The following is a 21,361-nucleotide window of genomic DNA, read 5'->3' as shown; positions in this document are numbered from 1 at the left end:
TAGGTTCCAGAGACTCTTTTCATTGTTATTGATATATATTTCTTCTTCCTCCTCCTCCTCATCTTCCTTCTCCTCCTGTTCCTCCCCATCCTCCTCCTCCTCCTCCTTTTTATTTTAATTAAAGATTGGCCCTGAGCTACATCTATTGCCAATCTTCCTCTTTTTTTTCCCTCTCCGAAAAGCCCCGCCCCAGTACGCAGTTATATATCCTAGCTGTAGGTCTCTCTAGTTCTGCTGTGTGGGACACCATCTCGGCATGGCCTAATGAGTGGCACTAGGTCCATGCCCAGGATCCAAACTGATGAAACCCTGGGCTGCCACAGCAGAGCAGGCAAACTTAACCACTTGGCCACAGGGCCAGCCCCCTCCTCCTTCTTTTAAATAGAGAATGTGGATTATTTTGGTCCCTGAATTCATCATTTGTACTTACTGGTACTTAAACTCATTAGATTTTGCAACTCCCACCCCTACCAGATCCCTAAAATCTTGCTCTAGCCTGGCCCCATCACACTGCATTTCATCCATTCAAAATCTTCCTGATACAAAAATATGCCCTTTTTTGTTGTTGTTTTCTATTTCTCCAATTTTTTAATTTGCTCACCTCTTGAAGAAGAAATTCCCATTCCTTATTTCCAATACAGAAAATGTTATTAAAATAAAATTGCAAGTATATATCTTCATAAGATTGATAAGCTTTCTGAAACTCTGCACAGATGCCTCTTCGTTTTTTTCTCTGTTGAAAATCCTAAACTTACAGCTAAATTCAAGTCAGGAAAGGAGTCAAATATCTTGGTTTTGTCCATCCTGCATTTAATGTGTGTTGTGTGGTGCATAAACCTCTCAGCATGTCTGTCGTGCATTCCTGGGACTATTATTAATTTTCCTGTGTGATACTGGGGCGGCAGCACCAGGCACCAGGGCTCCATGTACGCATTTTATTGGACGCACATTCTTGTTTAGTGCATGTGCTGCAGCTCTGGCTGCTCGCTCCCCTGGGCCTGAGGGAGATGGGGGAGGAGGTGGCTGCCATGTATCTGTGACGTAATTTCCAAAAAATGCCAAAAGGTGCCATACCAGGTCCTTTCTTCCTGGAAGGCACACAGCCTCCCAAGCTGCCGGGTGGTATGCATTTCACATCTAAACACAAGGGGGTGGTGTTTGAAAGGAGGAGAACTCTGGAACTCGGTCCCAGAAGCCATCTTTTACAGAGCACAGGCTGGCGGCTTCTGCGGCTGCTCTTCGTCTGTCCCCTTTAGTCATATTCTGCAAGACTGTGAGCAGATAGTGTTTGTTTCCTCCGTCAAGTGCTGTCCATTTTATCGTTTTAAGTATTTCATAAATTTGTCCCTCCCTCTCTAACTTTCCTCCTGCTGTCCGTGTTCAGGCTTTCACCATCTTTTATTGTATTCTTTTTGTCAACCTTGTTGTGTATTAATTTATGTAAATAAACGACACCTATTTAAAGTGTATAATGACGGATGTTAACTGGACTTATTGTGGTGATCATTTCTCAGTGTATACAAATATTGAATCATTATGTTGTACACTTGAAATAACATAATGTGATATGTCAATTATACCTCAGTCAAAAAAATAGTGTGTAGTTGGATGAGTCTTGACAGTTGTATATGCCTGTGAAAGAAACCACCACCCCAAGCAGGATACAGAACATTTCCATCACTCCCCTAAGACTCTGTGTTTCCCTATGCAACCCATCTCTCCATTCAGCCCCAAGCATCCACTGATCTCTTTTTGGGGAGGGGTCACTTTCTGACTTTTTGTCATTACAGACTAGTTTGCATTTTATATAAGTGGGATCATGTAGTAGGTACTCTTTTGTGGCTAGCTTCTTTCACTTGGCATAATGATTTGAGAAATGGCTATGTTGCATATATTCCTTTTTATTGCAGAGTGGTATTCCATTGTATGAATATACCACAATTTATTTATCCATTCACTTGTTGATATACATCTGAGTTGTTTCCAGCTTGGGGCTATTGTGAATAAAGCTGCTATGAACATTACCGTACAAGTCATTATGTGGACAGATGTTTTTATTCCTCTTGGGTAAATTCCTAGTACTAGTGGAATAGCTGGATTGTATGGTCCATATGGGTTTAACTTTTAAAGAAGCCGTCAAACAGTTTATCAAAGGGCTTGCAGTATTTCACATTCCCACCAGCAGTTCTTTTTTTTTTTTTTTTTTTGAGGAAGATTAGCCCTGAGCTAACATCTGCCACCAATCCTCCTCTTTCTGCTGAGGAAGACTGGCCCTGAGCAACATCCATGCCCATCTTCCTCTGTTTTATATGTGGAATGCCTACCACAGCATGGCTTGCCAAGTGGTACCATGTCCGCACCCAGGATCTGAACCGGTGAACCCGGGCCACCAAAGCGGAATGTGCGCTCTTAACCACTGCCACCAGGCCGGCCCCACTCACCAGCAGTTCTAGTGTTCCAGTTTCTCCACATCCTCTCTTTAACTTAGTATTGTCAGTCTTTTAAATTTAGCCATTCTAGAGGCTGTGTGGTATCTCATTGTGGATTTTATTTGCATTTTGATAGTTACTAGTGATGTTGAGCATCTTTTAAAATGCTTGTTGCCCATTTATATATCTTGTTTTTTGAAGCATCTATTCAAATCTCTTGCCCATTATTTTATTGAATTTTTAGTTTTCTTATTATTGAGTTGTAAGAGTTCTTTATATATTCTGGAGACCAGTTCTTTGTCAGATATATGCATTGTGAACATTTTCTCCCACTCCATGACTTGCTTTTTAATTTTTTTAATGATATATTTTGAAGATACTTTTATTTTGGTTTTTGTTTTTGAAAAGAGTTCAGTTTATTAATTTTTTCTTCTATGGTTTTTGTTATTTGTTTCCTGAGAAATCTTTGCCTACTACGAGGTCACAGAGATTTTCTCCTGTAAAAATGATTTCCTCTAAAAATTTTATTATTTTTGCTTTTTAATTTAGATCTATGATCTATTTGGAGTTAATTTGTGTGTTTTGTGTGAAGTAAGGGTGGATATTCTTTTTTCCCACACAGATATCCATTGTTTCCTTTTGGTGACTCTTTAGTTCCTGATATCGATGATTTGTACCCCCTTTCTTCTTTAGTCAGTCTAGCTAGGGGGTTATCAATTTTGTTGATTTTCCAAAAAATTGAAGTAGCTTTGGCTTTGTTGATATTCTCTATTGTCTGTCTCTTTTCTATTTTATTGAGTTTTGCTCTGATATTCATTACTCCTGTCCTTCTAATTATTTTGATATTACTTTGCCCTTCTTTTTCTGGCTGCTTGGGGTGGACCTTAGGTCACTGACTTTAGACCTCTCTTCTTTTCTAGCATAAGCCTTTAAAGTTCTAAATGCCCCTCTCAGCTGTGCTTCAGCTCCATCCCGCAAGCTTTGATATGTTGTATTTTCATTATCATCCAGGTCAAAATATTGGCTAATTTCCTTTGAGGTTCTTCTTTGACTTATGGATTATTTACAAGTGTGTTAACTTCCAAATATTTGAGGTTTTCTTAGATATCTTATGGTTTTTGATTTTTAATTTAGTTATGGTCAGAGAATTTGTTTTGTATGGTTTTAATTCTTTTAAATTTATTGAGACTTGTTATATGACTCAGCATATGGTTTCTCTTGGTTAAATATTATAAAAAATACATATTCTGTTTTTGTGTGTGTACTATAAATATCAATTAGATTTAGTTGGTTGATAATATTGTTTAGGTTATTTATGTTTTTCCTGGTTTTTGTACAATTGTTCTATCAATTGCTGAGAGAGGGGTGTTAAAAATCCCTTCCTATGGTTTTAAACCATATTTCTTTCTTTAATTCTGCTGTTTTTTACTTCATATATTTTGAGGCTCTCAATGATGCATACATTTTTGATTGTTGTGTCTTGGTGATGAATTGACCTTTTCATTATTAGGAAATATCGGTTGCTACCTTTGTTCATCCTCTTTGTCTTGAAGTCTATTTTATCGGATATTAATTTAGCCATTCTTGTCCTCTCATGTTTACTGTTTGCATGGTATGCCTTTTCCATCCACTTATTTTCAGCTGATCCCTGTCTCTGTATTTAAAGGGCATCTCTTGTAGACAATATATAGTTGGGTCTTGCTTTTCTATACATTCTGATTGTCTCTGTCCTTTAATTGGAGTGTGTAGCCCACTGATATTTAATTATTATAGATATGGTTGGATTTAGGTCTACCATTTTATTGTTTGTTTTCTGTTTATTCCCTCTAGTTTATTTTTTTTGTTTTGTTGTCCCCTTCTTGCCTTCCTTTGGATTAGTTCTTAGAATTCCATTTTGACTTATCAATTGGCATTTTGCTATGTCTCTTTTCTCTACTATATTAGTGGTTGCTCTAGGTATTACAATGCACATCATTGACTGTTTACAATCCACTTACAGGTAATATTGTACTGCTTTGTGTAAAATGTAGAAATCTGGCAATGATATAGGCCCACTAACCCCTCCGCCCACTGTTATAGTTATTTTATATATTGTATCTGCATACCGTGTAAACCCACAATACATTGTTACAATTTTTGCTTTCACAATCATATGTATTTTAAAGAAATTAAGAGGAAATATAGTCTTTCATATTTACTCATATACTATTTCTGATGTTCTTCATTCATTCCTGCAAATCTGAGCTTTTCTCTGATATCCTCTTTCTTCAGCCTCAGGAACTTTTATTTCGCGTGTCATATAGTGCAGGTCAGATAGTGACAAATTCACTTAGTTTCTCTTATCTGAAAGTAAGGTCGTTATTTCATCTTCACTATTGAAACATACAGAGTTCTAGGTTGACAGTTTGTTTCTCTTAGTGCTTGCTGTTTCTGGCTTCCACAGTTTTTGATGAGAAATCTGTGGTATTTCAAGCTGTTGTTCCCCTATGTGTAATAGGATGGCTTTCAAGATTTTTCTTTAGTTCTGGTTTTTAGTAGTTTGACTCTGATGTGCCAGGGTGTGTTTCTCTTTGAACTTACTCTGTTTAGGGTTTGCCAAGCTTCTTGAATTTGTAAGGTTATGTCTTTCACCAAATTTGGAAAGTGTTCAGCCATATTTCTTTGAATATTTATTCTGCTTTAGTTTCTCTCTCGTTTCCTTCTGTGATTCCAGTATCCCTATGCTAGACGTTTGGAAATTGTTCCACAATTTCATGAAGCTCCATTTATTATTTTTAATCTTTCCTTTCTTTATCTTATTTTGATTGATTTCTATTAATGTGTCTTCAAGTTTACTGACTCCTTCCTTTGTCATCTCCATTCTTTTCTTAAGTTAATCTAGTGATATATATTTTTTAAATTTCAGTCGTATTTTTCTGTTCTAAAATTTCCATTTTTTTGTAGTTTTTATTTCTGTTGCCTTTATTTTCTACTACTTCATCATTTACAAGCACATTTTTCTCTTACTTCATTGAGCATAGTTACAATAGCTGTTTTAAAATCCTTGTCTGAAAATTCCAACATCTGAGTCATCTCAGGATTGGCATCTATTGATTCTCTTTTCCCCTGGGAGTGGGTCACTTTTCCTAACTCTTCTATGTCAAGTAATTTTGGGTTATAATCTGGATATTGTAAATGTTTTATCGTGGAGACTTTGGATTGTGTTTTACTGTTCTGAAGAATGTTGAGGTTTTTGTTTTAGAAGGTAGTGAATTTGGTTAGACCCAGACACACCCTGCCATGCTGTGGTGAGTGATGGCTCCTGGACTCCTTCCCCTGTTTTTTCTACCAGAAAGATGATCTTTCTCTTGAATTTTCACTGTATCTATTCAGCTACCACCGTGACTGTACTACTCTTGGGCAAAGCTGCAAATGGGAAACGAATAAATGAATCACAAAGAACCCATTCTATGCTTGTCACTTGCTCCAGGTTTTGCCTCCCTCTGAAACTTGCTTGTCCTTGTTCAGTCTCCAGAGACCTCAGTAGTTGTGTTGTGTCTTTATCCAGAGTCGATAGCTATTCTTTGAGGGGGATCTGTTTGTTAGGCACTTACTCCTCTATACAAGAAGTGCAGCTCTCGCTCTTTTAACTGGAAAACTGCAGTGACGTTCTGGATGATTTTCCTGCCTGTGGTTTTATTTCCTTTCAATACCGTCTTCACTTGGGAGCCCAAGTGATTGAAATAAAATCTAGTGTTGACCTTGGTCTTAGAGGATCGGGTGTAAGGTGTTGGTAATGGCATACGTAGCCCTTCATATCCGGTTCCTGCCCACCTGTATACTACAGTAAGGTGCCTATTCTCAACCCGGTATGTTTCCCCAATTCTGGAATACCCATCCCCATTGTTTCTCTTACTCTCTTTCCCTCGCCTAACTCCAGAAAATCTTCACAGACAATTCAGTTCTTCTCGCCATCTTGAGTCAGGCATCTCCTCTGATTCCCCCTTAGTATTCCATGGCTTCTCTGGCATGAGACTTGCCACTTTATTCTGTCATTTTCTGCTTAGTTTTCAGTACCCACCCCAAGACTGAGCTCCACAAGGGTTGCGAATCATGCCCTCTTTCTTTTAACTGATACCTACCTCCCCTTAACTAACTTTAAACACCACCTGATAAATAGTAGATACTCAGTTATTTTACTGCTTACATTAAATTGTTAATGGAATCTTTGAAATCGTAGTGATTAAAGTCTACACTGAGAAGGGCTAAGGTGATGGGATTGCTGGAGCTTACTAAAAGGCAGCCCTCTTCTGCCTTTCTCTTTTCTTATGAATAAGAGAGTCCAAATATTGCCATGGAAGCTGTGTGTGTGTGTGTGTGTAAAGGTGATGTACCTCTGGCAGTAAGCCAGCACCATTCTCCCATACTGAGCGTCAGGTGATAGATTCGGAGCACATAGATGTGTCATGGCTTGTCAGCTGCTAGGGAATCTGGAATGCATTTTCTCCCTTTACACCGTTTCCCATTTATCAGAAGGGATCCGTAGACCTTCACATCCTACAGAACAGGAGTTTGTACCGGGGCTGCTGCTCGGCTCCTTGGTATCACCATTCAGAGCAGGAGCTACTGAGCTGTAACTCACATTCTTTCTTTCAAAACAAATGAGCTTGTGTTTCCATAGAACTTTTCAACTTTCATCTGTTATCTAGTGTCTTAGAATGCCTCAGCTTCAGCTCCAACTTAAAAAGAAGAAAAGACAAATGCTTTAATTTTTTCTGGTTATGCAAATATTGTGCTCCTTGTAAAAGCATTTATACTTTTATTTATTCAGTAAATACTTATCTTGCATCTCCTACATGCCATGCTCCAACAGTACAGCCAGGAAGCTAGACATGGTCATTACCTCCTCGTGAAAATTTAGTTTGGCATTACAGAAAAATATGCAGAAGAACTTTTAAAAAAATATCCAAAAACTCAATACACAGAGATAACCGCTGTTAACCTCTTTTTGAATTTTGCGTGTGTGTTTTTGCCCTAGCTCCATCATTCATCTGTTTTCATTCCAGTATCCTCAGCTTTCTTGCTTCTTGTTCCTTCATTTCCCCCGTGGGGCAAATTTCCAATTCCTGAGCATCTAATCATCAACCTATGTAATGTTTGGCTCTGGCCTGAAAAAAAACTATTTAGAATGCTAATTTTAATCCCAGGGAGCTTGTTCTACTTTATATGTTTGAGATTCTGAATTTTCCACACCTATGAAATACTAATTATTAACTTATAGAGGTATTTCCCACTAAATTAAATTAATAGACTTACTCATTTTATGGTTTAATGAGGGAGTATTAAAAGTTGAGCTGTACCTTATTTATAATTGAAAAAAAAGTGATAAATATCTAACTGACCATCAATAAGAGACTAGTTAAATAAATAATGTACATCCATACAATGGAATGCTATGAACCCATTAAAATAGTTTGTTGACATAAAAAGAAAACTAATAAATGTGGAAAGGTATTCACAACAAATCGCTGAGTGGAAAAAAGTAGATTACTGTATAGATTAGGATATTTTGTTTCTGTTTATGTAAAATTGGATACATATGTATGTATGTGCACAGAAAGCTATCTGTAAGGATTCAATCAATGTATTTCTTCAATTCCTACTGTATAAGAGATGTTTAATGAATACATTGTGATACATGTCCATGTCATGGGGGAAAATCTGATAATACATACAAATCACATCATGCATATTTGTGGGGAACATATTTGCTTTACTAAGAGTCCTTTTTGCCTTATCTCTAGAATAATGAACTACAAAGCAGATTGGACTATTTAATAGAAACTCAGTCCAAGACTGATGTGGAAACCAGAGAGATTGGAGTGAGCTGTGATCTTCTACCCAGGTATTTAGGAATTTCCTGTTTTTCTGACTCAAATTCCTCTTTGACTTAAGAAAATACTTTACTGGGCTGTTATTACCAGAATTGCATTCTTTCTACTAAAAATATTTCTGCAAAGATAAATGGTGGCTGCTGCGGCATCTGACTGCTTTCTGTGGGAGCAGGGGCGCCGTGCAGGGCAGAGGGGCTAGTGAAGGAGAGATCTGGGGAAGCCACTTCAGAGAGAGATTGGCTCTATCAGTGAGTGCACGTATTTGTTCCTTCGTTTATTCATTCATTCATTCATTCATTCAGCAAACACCTGTCGAGTACCTTCCCTGTGCCAGACAGTTATAAGCTAGAGAAGAATGAGATTTGGTTCCTGCCCCAGAGTGTGGTCCAGAAGGAGAGACAGATATGTAGGCTGTAATTTACAGCAGTGTGAGAGAGACCTACAGGTGCTTTAGTAACATAGAGGCAGGAGAGTCTAAATCTTGAATGAAATTCCTCTCTTCCCCGGTACCGTAACAGTATTATCAGGCACTGGATCAGATCCGTAAATAAATGGCCTGCCTCAGTCATGGGCAGATACATGATAACTGTAACTTGGTCCATTCAGTCGTATTTCCGAGCTAGAGGACTGACCCATTCCATGTTAAGCTGCTCCACACGCCATGCCTCAGTCTCTCACTAGTAAGATTAGAACCTGTGAACAGTGACCAACCCGCTATCTCAAGGTGCTCAAAACTGTGCTTGGCCCAAAGAGGACGTGAAACGAGTTTATAACAAGGATGCTGATGACATGTGGCCTGTGACTTAGGTAACCAGAGTCACAAAGTACCTCGTATAGTGTATGTGGGAGGGCATACTCTTGTGTAATCAAGGGCATTTATGTGTGGTGTGTTAGAAATTATTTGGCCTGAAAATTGTAGACCCCTGGAACCTTGAATGGTTCCATCTCGGGGGAAACGGTGAGGAGCGATTATCAAGCTGGGCTCTAGACTACCTGGTTCCAGCGCTCCCAGCTAGCAGCAGGGTGCCTTCCGGCTGGACTCTCCTTCCTGGGCCTTGGGTCCCCAATCTGTGAGGTCATTCATTTGATTAGGTGACTTCTCAGGTCTACCCAGCTCTAACATTGTGTAACAAGGCCTCATTTTCCTCCCTGACTATTTTTATTCATTACTGATATAGTATTTTTTGTTTGTTAAAATGAGCCACTTGCCTTTCTCAAAGTATTTACCAAAAGCAGCATTAAGCTCTTTCTTTGACATTGTTCTCGTTAACATTGCTTGCTTTCTGGTAAAAACAAGGTAATTTTATCATTCTGATATAATGAACAGAAAGCGTTTAAAAAGAAAGAAAAAAGGGAAGAGAACATGTAAATAGACTCCAGGTCTCATCAGTGCGGCGTACAAAGTACATGATAAAAACATAGCCCAGAAGAATGATTGATCACGTCCCGGGACTCCTTTTGAATATAAAGAGTTTGGTCATTTCCCTCCTTTTTTATTGTTCAAGAACCAAGTGGCTTAGTCCACTCTAATTGCCCACATAATAAATCTTGTTTGGCTAAGACGGGTACAAAACTGTGTCTGAAACCAATAAATTGTTTGTTTTCTAATTCCCACATTTTGGCTTAAAACAAGGTTTTCAATTTGTATGCTGAAGGATAGCCTGCAGCAAACTTTTATGGCTAAGTTATGAAACCACAAAGCGGTTTTCATAATGGAAGTGCTGACAGACCCTTAACTTATGGCCACGGTGAACTTGGAAGCCACTTCAGTATCTGAAAGCAGCTTTTCCATAAATGTAACATTTGGTTTCCCCCAGGATCCATCTTAGTACTTGAACTACCTGGGTCAATCAGCAGAGGAAATGAAAACTCCGTATCCGCATTTCCGAAAAGGCAGAATAGTATTTCACTTGTTTCCTCACAAATATTATTAAGTGCCTACTATGTGAAAGGCGCCGTGGAAGTCTGGGTGGGGAGGAGCCTGGGATCTGTGGAGATAATTCAGGACAGTACTGTTCCACCCAAGCTTCTTGGAACTGCATGCTCTGTGCTGGGGTTCGCAGAGGGGCCTCCGGCTGCCTCAGGGGGCAAGGAGCTTAGCCAGGACCTGGCCTGTGGGGACCCTCCACCCCCAACCCCCCAAAAAACCTGAGGAACTCAGCTTTTAGTGTGTTTCATATGTTGGATTACAAATAAGATTCTGTTTATATAAAGAGTTCCATGGTCAAAAGCAAATTGGAACCCCCAATCTAATTTAATCCCCGTGTTTTATAGATACCAAAATCAAGGTCCAGAGAGACAGTGATTCACTGGAAGCCACACAGACAGGATTAGAACCAGGCCCTCTGAGTCCTGGTGTGGTCCATTTGTAGTTTTAAAATACTCAATAAATAAAGAGTTGCTTAATTATGTTGTGTATGTTCTAACAAAATTCCTGGTTCTTACTTGGACTTCAGACTTGCATCTAACTAATTAAGGATTCCATGGTGTTTCCCATGTGTTTTTAAAACAGTCTCCTCCGAAGTGTTTTAGATCAATGAAGGTGTTGAGTCAAGCCTCAATTGTGCAGAAGAGTTTTGTTCTTCACCCTGTTCTTCTCCCACAAAGAACTGGGCAGTGTGGTTCAGCTGGGGAACCTTGGGCTGCAGAGGTCTCTGTGCAGCAGCCGCTAGCTGAGCACAGCCTTGGACAAGTCACTTACCCTCTCTTAAACCTCGATTATTTCATCTTTAAAATGGGAAGGAAGATGACAATATCAAATCTCATAGGGTTGCTATGAGGCTTAAATGAAAACGTTAAATCAAGCATTTCCATGGTAACTAGACTGAAGTTAAGCACTTAATAAATAATAACTGTTATTATTATTAACTAAGTAAAAACTCTGATTTTACCTATAAGACACTGTATCAAATATAAGTGAATTTGGGTATGCTAAGACAATTGCATTAACTTACTTTTTTGTGGTTGTTAGTGATTTTATTAAAGGTATTGATAGCTTAATTGAATATATAGTGCCTTGGTATGCATTGAGCTCTTGAATTAGACTGTTAGTGGTTTGAAACTTCTAGACACTGTGTAAAACACTGGAAGGCCCAGTGATTGATGGATCTCTGTAGGCTGAGACATCAGTGGTCCCAGTTGTGTTCCAGGCATGAGTCATAAAACCTCATTGAAGAGTTGCACAGAACCTGCGACTTAGTTCTTCTTATACCTACAGGAGTTACATGCTGTCCTATCGCTAATGACATTTGACATACAATTAGATCTGCTCTGTTTTTATGTACTGCTGAAAAAAATGGGATCAGCTTTACAGGGAGGCCAGAGGTAAAGCTTTTCTTTACTTACGGAGCCATTAAGCCCCTTTTATTACCCCCCCGTCCCCCAATTTCTCCTGTCCCTGCCAACACTCTGTACTCCTGGGGACAGGGACCCTAGGCCGCCATCCCCTAGTCAAGCATTTTCTTGATGCTCAATAAATATTTGTTGGCTGAATGAACGAAAGGTAGACACCAAGTAAGGACTTAGGCAGCTGATCTGTGTTATATGATTTATTTATTTAATAAAGGACTTGGAAGAAGCAATTCTTGCTCACGTTTTACTTCTTTGTGTTTATCCTCTCTTACTAGAATGTAAGCTCCGTGAGGGCAAGGATTTCATCCATGTCACTCATTGCAGTCTCCCTGTGACTGCCTTAGACTAGCGCCTCGCACATGGCAGTCACTCAGTCCAAGTTTGTTGACTGGAGCCATCGCTTGTAGCATTTGGCAGTCCTTCCTAAGCAGAAGAATGTCTGCTTCCCGTAGGACATTTCTCTTCTGGTTCTCTCCCTACTCCCCTGGCCTGTCCTCTATTTATTTTGATGTCTCCTCTTTCTTCTCCCAGGTCCTTGCCATGGGAACTCCTCCTGGTTCTATCTTGGTTATGGTAGTTTCTGCAAAGATGGCATCCAGCCCATAGCTTTACCTCTCGCCTCCCTGTGGCTGAGCCACTGGGTAGTTTGAACCTCTCTGTTGAATACAAGTTCTCGTTCCCACGGTTGCCTGCTGGGCACTCCCAGCTGGGGTCCACTTGATCTCCATACCAGCCATGTCCATCTCCTGCTGTGTCCTTTTTTTCATCAAAGTCGATTCCTCTTAGTAGTAGTTAAGAACACTGGCTGAAAGTTAGACTTAGGTTTGGGTCCTGGCTCCGCCTCCTGCTTTGTTTACAGCTTTAGGCAAATTCCTAAGCTCATCGACCCTTGGCTTCCTCACCCAGAACAGGAAGATTTTGATAGTAATTCCCTCAGAATCTCGCTGAGATGACTGAGATGTAGGCGTAAAGTGCCCAGTGCAGTGACCATATTTTCACGGTTTGGTTTAGCTGCCCCGACTTTCTCAGTTACCTAAGCTCAATGGATCGCAGTCACCTTTGAGCCATGAGTTGTTTTCTCCCAGACTCACTCACTCACACGGTGCTGTCTTCTTCTTCATGACTTGCTGCATACTTTTCCATTCCCGCTGCCACTAGCCTGCTTGAGACTAGTATCATCATCTCTGCTCAGTACCATCCAGTTCTCCTCTTCAAATCCTTCCCCTCCTTCATCTCACCTCTGTGCTACACAAATTTCTGGAGAGCAAGAATCTCTTAATAGAGCAAGGAGAGAGGGAAGGACTGAGAAGACATTCTCTGCGATTTCAGGGGCTTTTAAACACCTATTCTATATAAAAGATTCAAGAGTTTGACTTGAAAAGTTTGAAATATGTTAAAGAAAGCATTTGAGAGCAATTTCAAGTCAGCTTGCCTTCATTCACAAAGTGAAAAACAAAAAAACCAAAAGAAAGAGACTCCTCTTCTCTTTCTCCTGGACCTTAGTGAAACTTAGTTTCCAGCAAACTTATAGATTATGTCTTAATAGGTGCAATTTGATGAAAAATATTCCCCGAAGTCATAAGTACTGGGCACATAGTAAGCGCTTTAAAATGCCAACACTTTCATATTCCTGTTGAGGAGGGCAGAACACAAAGGAGCTTTCTGTCAAAGCTGTATTTGCTGATTCTGCTATTGTTTCCCCCAGGGGAACCGCCCCTTTATGGAGTCATAAAAGGTGAACAATAACCTTAATGTTTCAGTTCTGTGGTTGAAATTATTTGTGTTCTTGAAATCCTGTTGTTTCCTAGTGATCAACTAAATAAAATACCTCACTTCTTTTTGAAAGGTTGGGGTATGAGAGCCTGTTTTTGAAACCCAGAAGTTCCACCTTTATAAATATTTCTGCATTTTATGGGCTTTTAGGATACTGTCACTGGAGACCATTTCTGTTATGTGGAATTTTCACAGTAGTTGGCACAAACTGCCGTGTGGCTTCTGCCCCTGGCACTCCCCTAAACTGCCTGGTCAGGTCACTGGGGTCCTCTGAGTTGCCAGATCCTGTGGCTTCCTGTCTGTGGCAGGTGACACCCTGACAGCTCACTCCTCGAAATCTGTCATCCTCTGATACCCTTTGTCATCCATATATGGAGTGATAGCTCTGTGCCTGGCCTGTGTGAGCTGCTGCTGGGGTCATGAAGATGAGTGGCATATGGTTTTCACCCTTCAAGAAGTTATGCCTAGCAGAGGAGATAAATGCGTAGACTAGTGGGGCAATGAGATGCTTCCACTGATGAGTCAGAAGCCTGGGTGAAAGTCATTTTCAAGGTGTATATGGGATGGGTGGGTGGAGAGCACAGAAAAGACATATTGGATCTCTTGGGGAGAGACATGTGAAGTTTAAAATTCCCCCCAAGCTTCTAATAGATCCCATTAGGAAGCTGTCTCCCTATTACACGTTAGTTGAAAATCACTGCAGTCTAGTGGGAGATGTTACTGATGGGAAAGTTTAGCAAAAGTGACCCTTGGGAAGCAGAAAATTGAGCAGCACTGCTCAAGGAAGCTGTGAGCACATAAAGAAAGGAGTGATCATTTCCATCACTGGTGCCAGGAATCGGGGAAATTGTCATATAGGAGGTGATGTTTGGTTTGAGTCTTGAAATATAGGCAGGAATTCATCAGATCAATTTGACTAGGGAAGCATTCGAGGCGGAGGGGATGGCGTGAGACTGGCAAAGAGGTGTGAAGCTGTGTGATAAATGATGAGAGCTGTGTGCTCAGCAAGGCCAGGCAGGAGCTCTAACAGGAGATGGTGAGGCCCTTTAGACCATGCAGAGTTTGGACTTCACCCAGGAAGTGATGGGGAGACTCTGATGAATTTTAAGAACAGTAATATGCTCCGGTTGTCTTTTTAGGAAGATATCTTTGACAGCCACATGGATAGTGGATTTAGGGAGGGGGAAGACTTTGCCAACGCTGAAGGCAGGGAGACCATTTAGGCTACAGTTCCAATATTAAAAGATAAGTTATGAGAGCCTGAACTAGGGCAGTGGCTTAGGGAGTAGAGAAGCCCGTTAACAAAACAGAAGTTAAGGAGGAAGATTCCATACTACTTGGTGAATGATTGGACGTGGGAAGTTAGGGGAAAGGGAGTTGACTCATATCCCATATGCACCATTGGTCATTGCATCAGTTGGGATGAGGAATGCAGCTGCTGTAAGAAATAACCCAGAGATCTCAGTGGCTAAGCACAATAAAGATTGATTTCTCACGCCACGGTCCCAGGCAGGTTGGCATGGGCCTCGCTCCACACAGTCATTTGGGAACCCAGGATTCTTTCGTCTAGCTACCCTGCCTGGGCTTTGGTGTCCTCTTGGGTATTCCACTGTATCCTCTGCGTGAAAGGGGAGAGCGAGAGCATGGCGGATTATGTAGAGATTCTTACAGGCTAAACCTGGAAATAATATAAATCATTTCTGCCTGTTTAGTCACATGGCCCAGCGAATTGCAAGCGAGGCTGGGAAATGTAGTTGAATTATTTGTCCAGGAGGAAAAAGAAATGGAACATGTCTCTATCTTAGTCGCTAAATCCTATCATTTCTACTTCCCAAATATCTCCCTAACCTTTCCTTGCTACTTCACCTCCAGGGCTACTGTTAGAATTCAAGTTCTCACGGCCTGTCTCACCTCCTAAATAACAAATCTCTGAACTAAACTTCTGCCTCCAGACTGACCCCTCTGCAGTCAGCCCTCAGCGGTGCCAAGGGGTCTTGCTAGAATCAAAATATGAGCGTATCATGCCCCCCTTAAAAACCTTTATTGGCTCCCTGTCCCCTTCTAAACTCCTTGGCAGGGCACACAGGGCGCTCCTCCACCAGGCCTCATCTTCTGCCACTTTCCATTGTGCACTCTTTGCTCCAGTCCCAGCAAACGTGTCTCCTTTCCATGCCTGCGGCCTTTGTGTTCACCCTTCTCCCTGGAATTCCCATCTCCCCCTTGCCCACTTGAGGAGTGCCTAGGCATCTTTCAAGATTCACCTTCCCCATGTTAATTTCCAGAAGCCCTCCTAGTGATGCTCACTTGTTGTGTTAATTCTGTTAATTCTTGTATGGCTCAGGGTCCTGGCAGGAAGGGAAGATGGACGAGACTTGAAGGGACTATTTACACAGGTTTGCGCAGCCTTAAGAGAAATAAACAAACGGTAGTGGTTTACTCTGGGGGTAGCAACAGTGGAAACTGTTATCAGCCTGGGCCTGAAGAGGAAGGGGAAGAAAGGCTGTAGAAGAGACAGAGGGGAGAGCTGGAGCTGTAGCCTTTGCCAGAGGAATCCAGCCAACTACAAGCTGTAACCTGGCTGGGAGGAAACAAATGTCCTGACCTCTCTATCCTTCCATTCCCTCATCCCTGCTTCCATCTCCCAACTGGTCCAAACCAACTGGAAGCTAAAGGGTGAGGGACGTCAGCTTCCCAGGGCACAGAGTAAGGTGGAGAAGAAGAGTAAATCTGAATGGGCAAATGGCGACTACCCAGCACAGCTCTTTATGTCTGCGTTTCGGTACCTAACACATTGTATTAAAGTCATTTATGTACATATCTTTCCCACCAATTATGAGTTCCTTGAATGCATGTTGTATCTTTTTCTGAATCATTGATGCCTACTACAACCTTTATAAGCTGCTAAAAACAATGGTCCCTCTTGTAATATTTAAATGAAATATTCAACTGCATTCTTACAGTCTATCTTTGTGTTGAACAACCATTTCCTAGAGCTGTCTTACCTCTTGAAGAGTTTGGAGAATTTTGTTTCATCTTCCTGACCTGCCTTTTCTCATTTCTCAGCCCAACAGGTAGGACTCGTGAAATCGCCATGCCTTCCAGGAACTATACCCCATACACACGAGTCCTGGAGTTAACCATGAAGAAAACACTGACTTAGGCATCCATAGGTGGGCGCTTTTTACAGATGGACAAAGGCCCTGGACCCCTGTGGCCTGAGGTCTAAAAAGGTGACTGTTACTTCCTCCTATACACAGTTTAAGCCAGAAGGGAAATTGCTGAGGTTCTGATCCGCTTCTAAAACATGAAGGAAAGTGGAGGCGGAGGGGGAGGGCAGGCGAGAGGGGTTTACAAGATCATATGTCAAATACTCGACCAGCGTAGCCTGCTGTCCTGGGCCATCCTGAGATTTCTGTGAAGACACTGAAGTCCTGCCAGGAGAATTCCCTCAGAATTGGTTTTCTGTTTTGCTAGACTTCGGTTGGGAGGAAAAAGGGCGTTAATTTGAAATTTCATGTTATTCACGCCAGGATCATTTGTTACAGCATGAAGATTTTGTTTACCCATAAAAGTATTAGAGGCAGTGTTTCTCTGGTGCAGAGAAGCCTGTCCCCAGGAGCATGGGCCCTGGGGACACCCAGCCCTGGGAGGGCAGGGTCCCAGCATGCAGTGCTCTCCGCCCGTGGTGCAGAGGGTCTGGGCAGAGTTGTGGGAGCCCCCACTGGAGACGGGCCTTGGGTGGGCAGACACGCTTCATACTGACCTGCTAATCCCTGGGTTTAATTTGTGCCTTATGCCTTTCTTGGGCCAGCTGAAATCACTGTATTTATTCAACCTGTGATTTTTTTTTTTTCTTTCTCACTTAAACTGAAAGAGAATTTTGTATGTTGTGGAAATGTAATCATTTAATGTTTTCAGGATCAATTGATGTTTTTGTTAAACAAATGAGTAATTTGTTCATGCATGCTCTACTTTAATATTATAACCTATGCCACATACGTTTAATAAATGCCCTATATTTTGTTCTACTGATGTTGTCTCTGTGTTGCACCTGTGACCACACAGAAGGAGAGAGCAGAGGTGGGCTCTGGAGTGTCAAAGTCAGGTTACGCTGCTCTTTCAATCAGTCCATAGAAGTTTTTACAAACCACAAGATAGGGTGTGTGTGTGTGAGAGAGAGTGTGTGTGTATTTTTAAACTGTGAAGTTTATCTAGGTACCCACCTTCTAGAAAGACTAAGATAGATTCATGGTCATAACATACAAAAATAGTTTGTATGTTAAAAAATTACCCTCCCCACGGGGTCAGGCCCAGTGGCATAGAGGTTAAGTTCACGTGCTCTGTTTCAGCAGCCCAGGGTTTGCAGGTTTGGATCCCTGGCACGGACCTACATACTGCTCATCAAGCCATGCTGTGGCAGCATCCCACATACAAAATAGAGGAAGATTGGCAGGCTGTTGGCTCAGGGACAATCTTCCTCAAGCAAAAAGAGGAATATTGGCAACAGATGTTTGGGCCAATCTTCCTCACGAAAAAAAAAGGGAAAAGAAAAAAAATCACCTTCCCTTGTGCCCAAATCCCCTTACTCCCCCACTTCAAAAAAAAAAAAAAAAAAAAGCCAAAGAAAGAAAGCAAAGAAACTCAGTTGAGTTAATCACTGTGAATCAGGATAGTGAAAAGGGGAAAATGAGTGTTTTAAGCCAAATTTATATTTAAATTATGGTTGTGGGACGTTGGATAAGTCATCAAAGCTATCTGACTATCAACTTTATCTTCTAAAAACGTGGGATAATCACACCTCCTTGATAGGCTGGTGTGGTGGCCAATGAGGTAAGTCACACAGAGGTGCTGGCCCGGTGCTGGGCGCACAGGAGCCAATGCTGTCATCCTGTAGGTTTATTTTCAAGCCCTGTTGACTCCTGGTTACCATCACTCACGGAGGTGTTCTAGCAGTGAGAAATCATGCCTTATGGAAACCCCTAAGGAGGAGCATTTGGGGTGGGAAAAGCAGCCCTTGGGACCAGGAGATTGGGAAGCTGAACTCAGAGGGACAGAGGGTCCCAGGAGCCCCCAGGCTGCTGGAGAAGCTGGGCTGGAAGCAGTATCTAAATGAAATGCAATGGCATAAAGAAGGAGTCTTAATGGGAGCAAGGCAGATATGAAAACTGCTCTGAAAACTCTACCACATTCTCTTTCTCTTTTTCTTAAAATAAGCAAGAAAAAGGAAAAAAAATTAGCAAGCAATTTTACATTCAAAGAAAGCCAGGGATCATTCTACAGCATTAGAGGTGAACTCTATCCAGGCCCTTTGTATTTTTAAGTATATCTTCAACATGTGGAAAATTCTAAACATTATTTGAACTATTCAGGAAGACTCTTAGAGTTCCTAAGCAGTACAGACGGAAGCTGAAAAAAAGCAGATGATCCTTCTGGATCCTTTTGATGTGGATCCAGTCTGCCCCAGGGAGAGGAGCCCAAGGCATCCTGGCCTACATGCCGATCTATATGACCTGATTCATATCTGAAGTTATACGACCACACAATAACCAGACACCACCTGCACTGATACCATTTAATGACATTTTACATCATCTTTCCTTTGTCTAGTAAAAATAAGTCACCTACCCATGCCTTATAAAATTAGCCCTAACACTCAACACATTGCAGCTCTTTACTGCCCCTGAGTCCTGTCCCCATGCCTGCAGCCCTTCACTGCCCTTGGGTCCTGTCCCCATGCTATTCTCTGAATAAAGGAGCACTACTACCAGACCTTGAGAGTCCAAGAAATCTTTCTTTGGACTCTTTGGCTCGCCGAGCCCACATCACTTTGTCAAAATTAACTCTAGTGACCCCCCAACCCACTGAAAGTTACATTCTTCGACTCCTCGTGAGCATAGTATCGTGTAGAATTAGGGGAATGAACTCTTTTATTACATAGTAAATTTATCTTACTGAAATGAATAACAGCAGTATATGTAACGTTTTTTTAAATAAAAACATCCTATAATAATGCCTCAATTAATATCTTCATTCCAGTCCTTCCAGACTTTCTTAAAACACACACCCACCCACCCCTTTTATTTTGTTTTTATTTTTTAAAGATCTTATTTTTCCTTTCTCTCCCCAAAGACCCCCGATACATAGTTGTGTATTTATGGGTCCTTCCAGTTGTGGCATGTGGAATGCCACCTCAGCGTGGCCTGATGAGCGGTGCCATGTCTGTGCCGAGCATCTGAACCAGCGAAATCCTGGGCTGCCAAAGCAGAGCGTGCGAACCTAACCACTTAGCCACCGGGCCGGCCCCTGTTTTGTTTGTAAAACAAATAGGACCCTATGCTGAGAAGCAGAATTGTGGTATTTAGGAACAGGGGCTCTGGAGTCTGCCTGAGCTCAGGTGCTAGTGTGTGCCTTGGGCAAGTCCCGGAAACTCTTTTGAGCCCCTGTAAAATGGGAACAGTGAGAGTTCTTTCCTAAGTGAGGTTGGTGTAAAGATTAAACGATTTAAAATCCATGAAGTTCTTAGAATAGTGCTTGCCATATAGTAACCACTTAATAAATGCTTTCTATTATCATTACACACTTTTGTAACCTTTCACTCATTATATTATGATCATTCTTTATATAGATTGACACCGTTGTCATCTTTTTTTCTAAGATTTTATTTATTTTTCCTTCTTCTCCCCAGAAGCCCCCCAGTACATAGTTGTATATTTTAGTCATGGGTCCTTCTAGTTGTGGCATGTGGGACGCCACCCCCAGCATGGCCTGATGAGCGGTGCTAGGTCTGTGCCCAGGATCCGAACCGGCGAAACCTTGGGCAGCCAAATTGGAGCACGTGAACTCAACCAATCGGCCACGGGGCTGGCCCCCACCATTGCTTTTTCTAGTTATAGTAATCCTGCCTTTTCTATGAGGGATACATTCCAGGAGCCCCAGAGGACGCCTGAAACCGTGGATAGTACGGAAGCCTATATATACTGTTTTTTCTGATACATACATACCTATGATAAAGTTTAATTTATAAATTGGGCACAGTAAGAGATTAACAATGACTAATAATAAAATAGAACAATTATAACAAATAGTGTAACAATATACTGATAATTCAGATGGCTACTAAGTGACTGACAAGTGGATAGTGTATACAGTGTGGATCCACTGGACCGGGATGATTCACATCCCGGGACAGAAGGCACAAAATTTCATCACGCTTCTCAGAACAGTGGGCAATTTAAAACTTGTGAATTGTTTATTTCAGGAATTTTCCATTTTATATTTTCAGGCCACAGTTGATCGCGGGTAAATGAAACTGGGGAAAGCAAAACCTTGGATAAGGGGGACTACTGTAATTGGATTCCATTTTATGGATGTACTACGACTTACTGGACCTATGCCTATTGTTGTAACTTTGGAGGTTGTCTTTATTCTCTTTTTAGCAATCCTCTGATGAGCCATCTTGTACTCACATCTTTGTACACTTCCCTATTTTCCCAGGATACATTTCTAGAAGAAGAACCACTGGGTTAGGAGTTATACACATTTAAGTCTTTTGGTGCATATGGTCCAATTTGGCCTGTGGAAATTTGAATCCTTTGACACTTACCGACAGGATGCGAATGTGGTTTCCTGACCCCTCTGCCAACACTGGGAATGAGAAATGAAGGAGTGTATAAAGTTTGCTTTAGGCAGACCCGTCCCCCAAACAGGCAGTACACAGTTCCTTCAGGATATTGCCTTTGGATACCTGAGCTCAGGGACTGTGCAGGTGTGAGCTGCAGGCCTGTGGGTGTCTCCAGGGCCCAGAGATGCCTGGGCAGCCAACAGGAAACAGGACTGGGCTGAGAAGGAGCCGGGTCCCCCAGGAGCCTGGAATCAGAGAAGGCCTGTTGCATAGTGAGCCAGAAGTGAGAGCCAGCCATGAAGACAGAAAAAATT

The 21,361-nt window shown here is 41.5% G+C and overlaps 1 protein-coding gene across 4 annotated transcripts in view; it reads left to right on the top strand.

Annotated features, from left to right (window-relative positions):
- Positions 1 to 17,454, top strand: part of MYZAP (myocardial zonula adherens protein) — a 101,583-nt gene extending 84,129 nt beyond the window's left edge. For all 4 annotated transcript variants that reach the window (XM_070235931.1, XM_070235937.1, XM_001498313.7 and 1 more), the window contains 2 exons: positions 8,213 to 8,313; positions 16,490 to 17,454. In XM_070235931.1, the coding sequence (XP_070092032.1) occupies positions 8,213 to 8,313; positions 16,490 to 16,586 (198 nt within the window). In that variant the 3' untranslated portion in view covers positions 16,587 to 17,454. The remainder of the gene's footprint in view (positions 1 to 8,212; positions 8,314 to 16,489) is intronic.
- Positions 17,455 to 21,361: the final 3,907 nt, after the last annotated feature.

Source organism: Equus caballus, chromosome 1, assembly GCF_041296265.1.
Source record: "Equus caballus isolate H_3958 breed thoroughbred chromosome 1, TB-T2T, whole genome shotgun sequence".
In the NCBI taxonomy this organism is placed as follows: Eukaryota; Metazoa; Chordata; class Mammalia; order Perissodactyla; family Equidae; genus Equus; species Equus caballus.
Note: the sequence above shows the minus strand (reverse complement) of the source record. Positions and strands in the feature narration are given on the sequence as shown.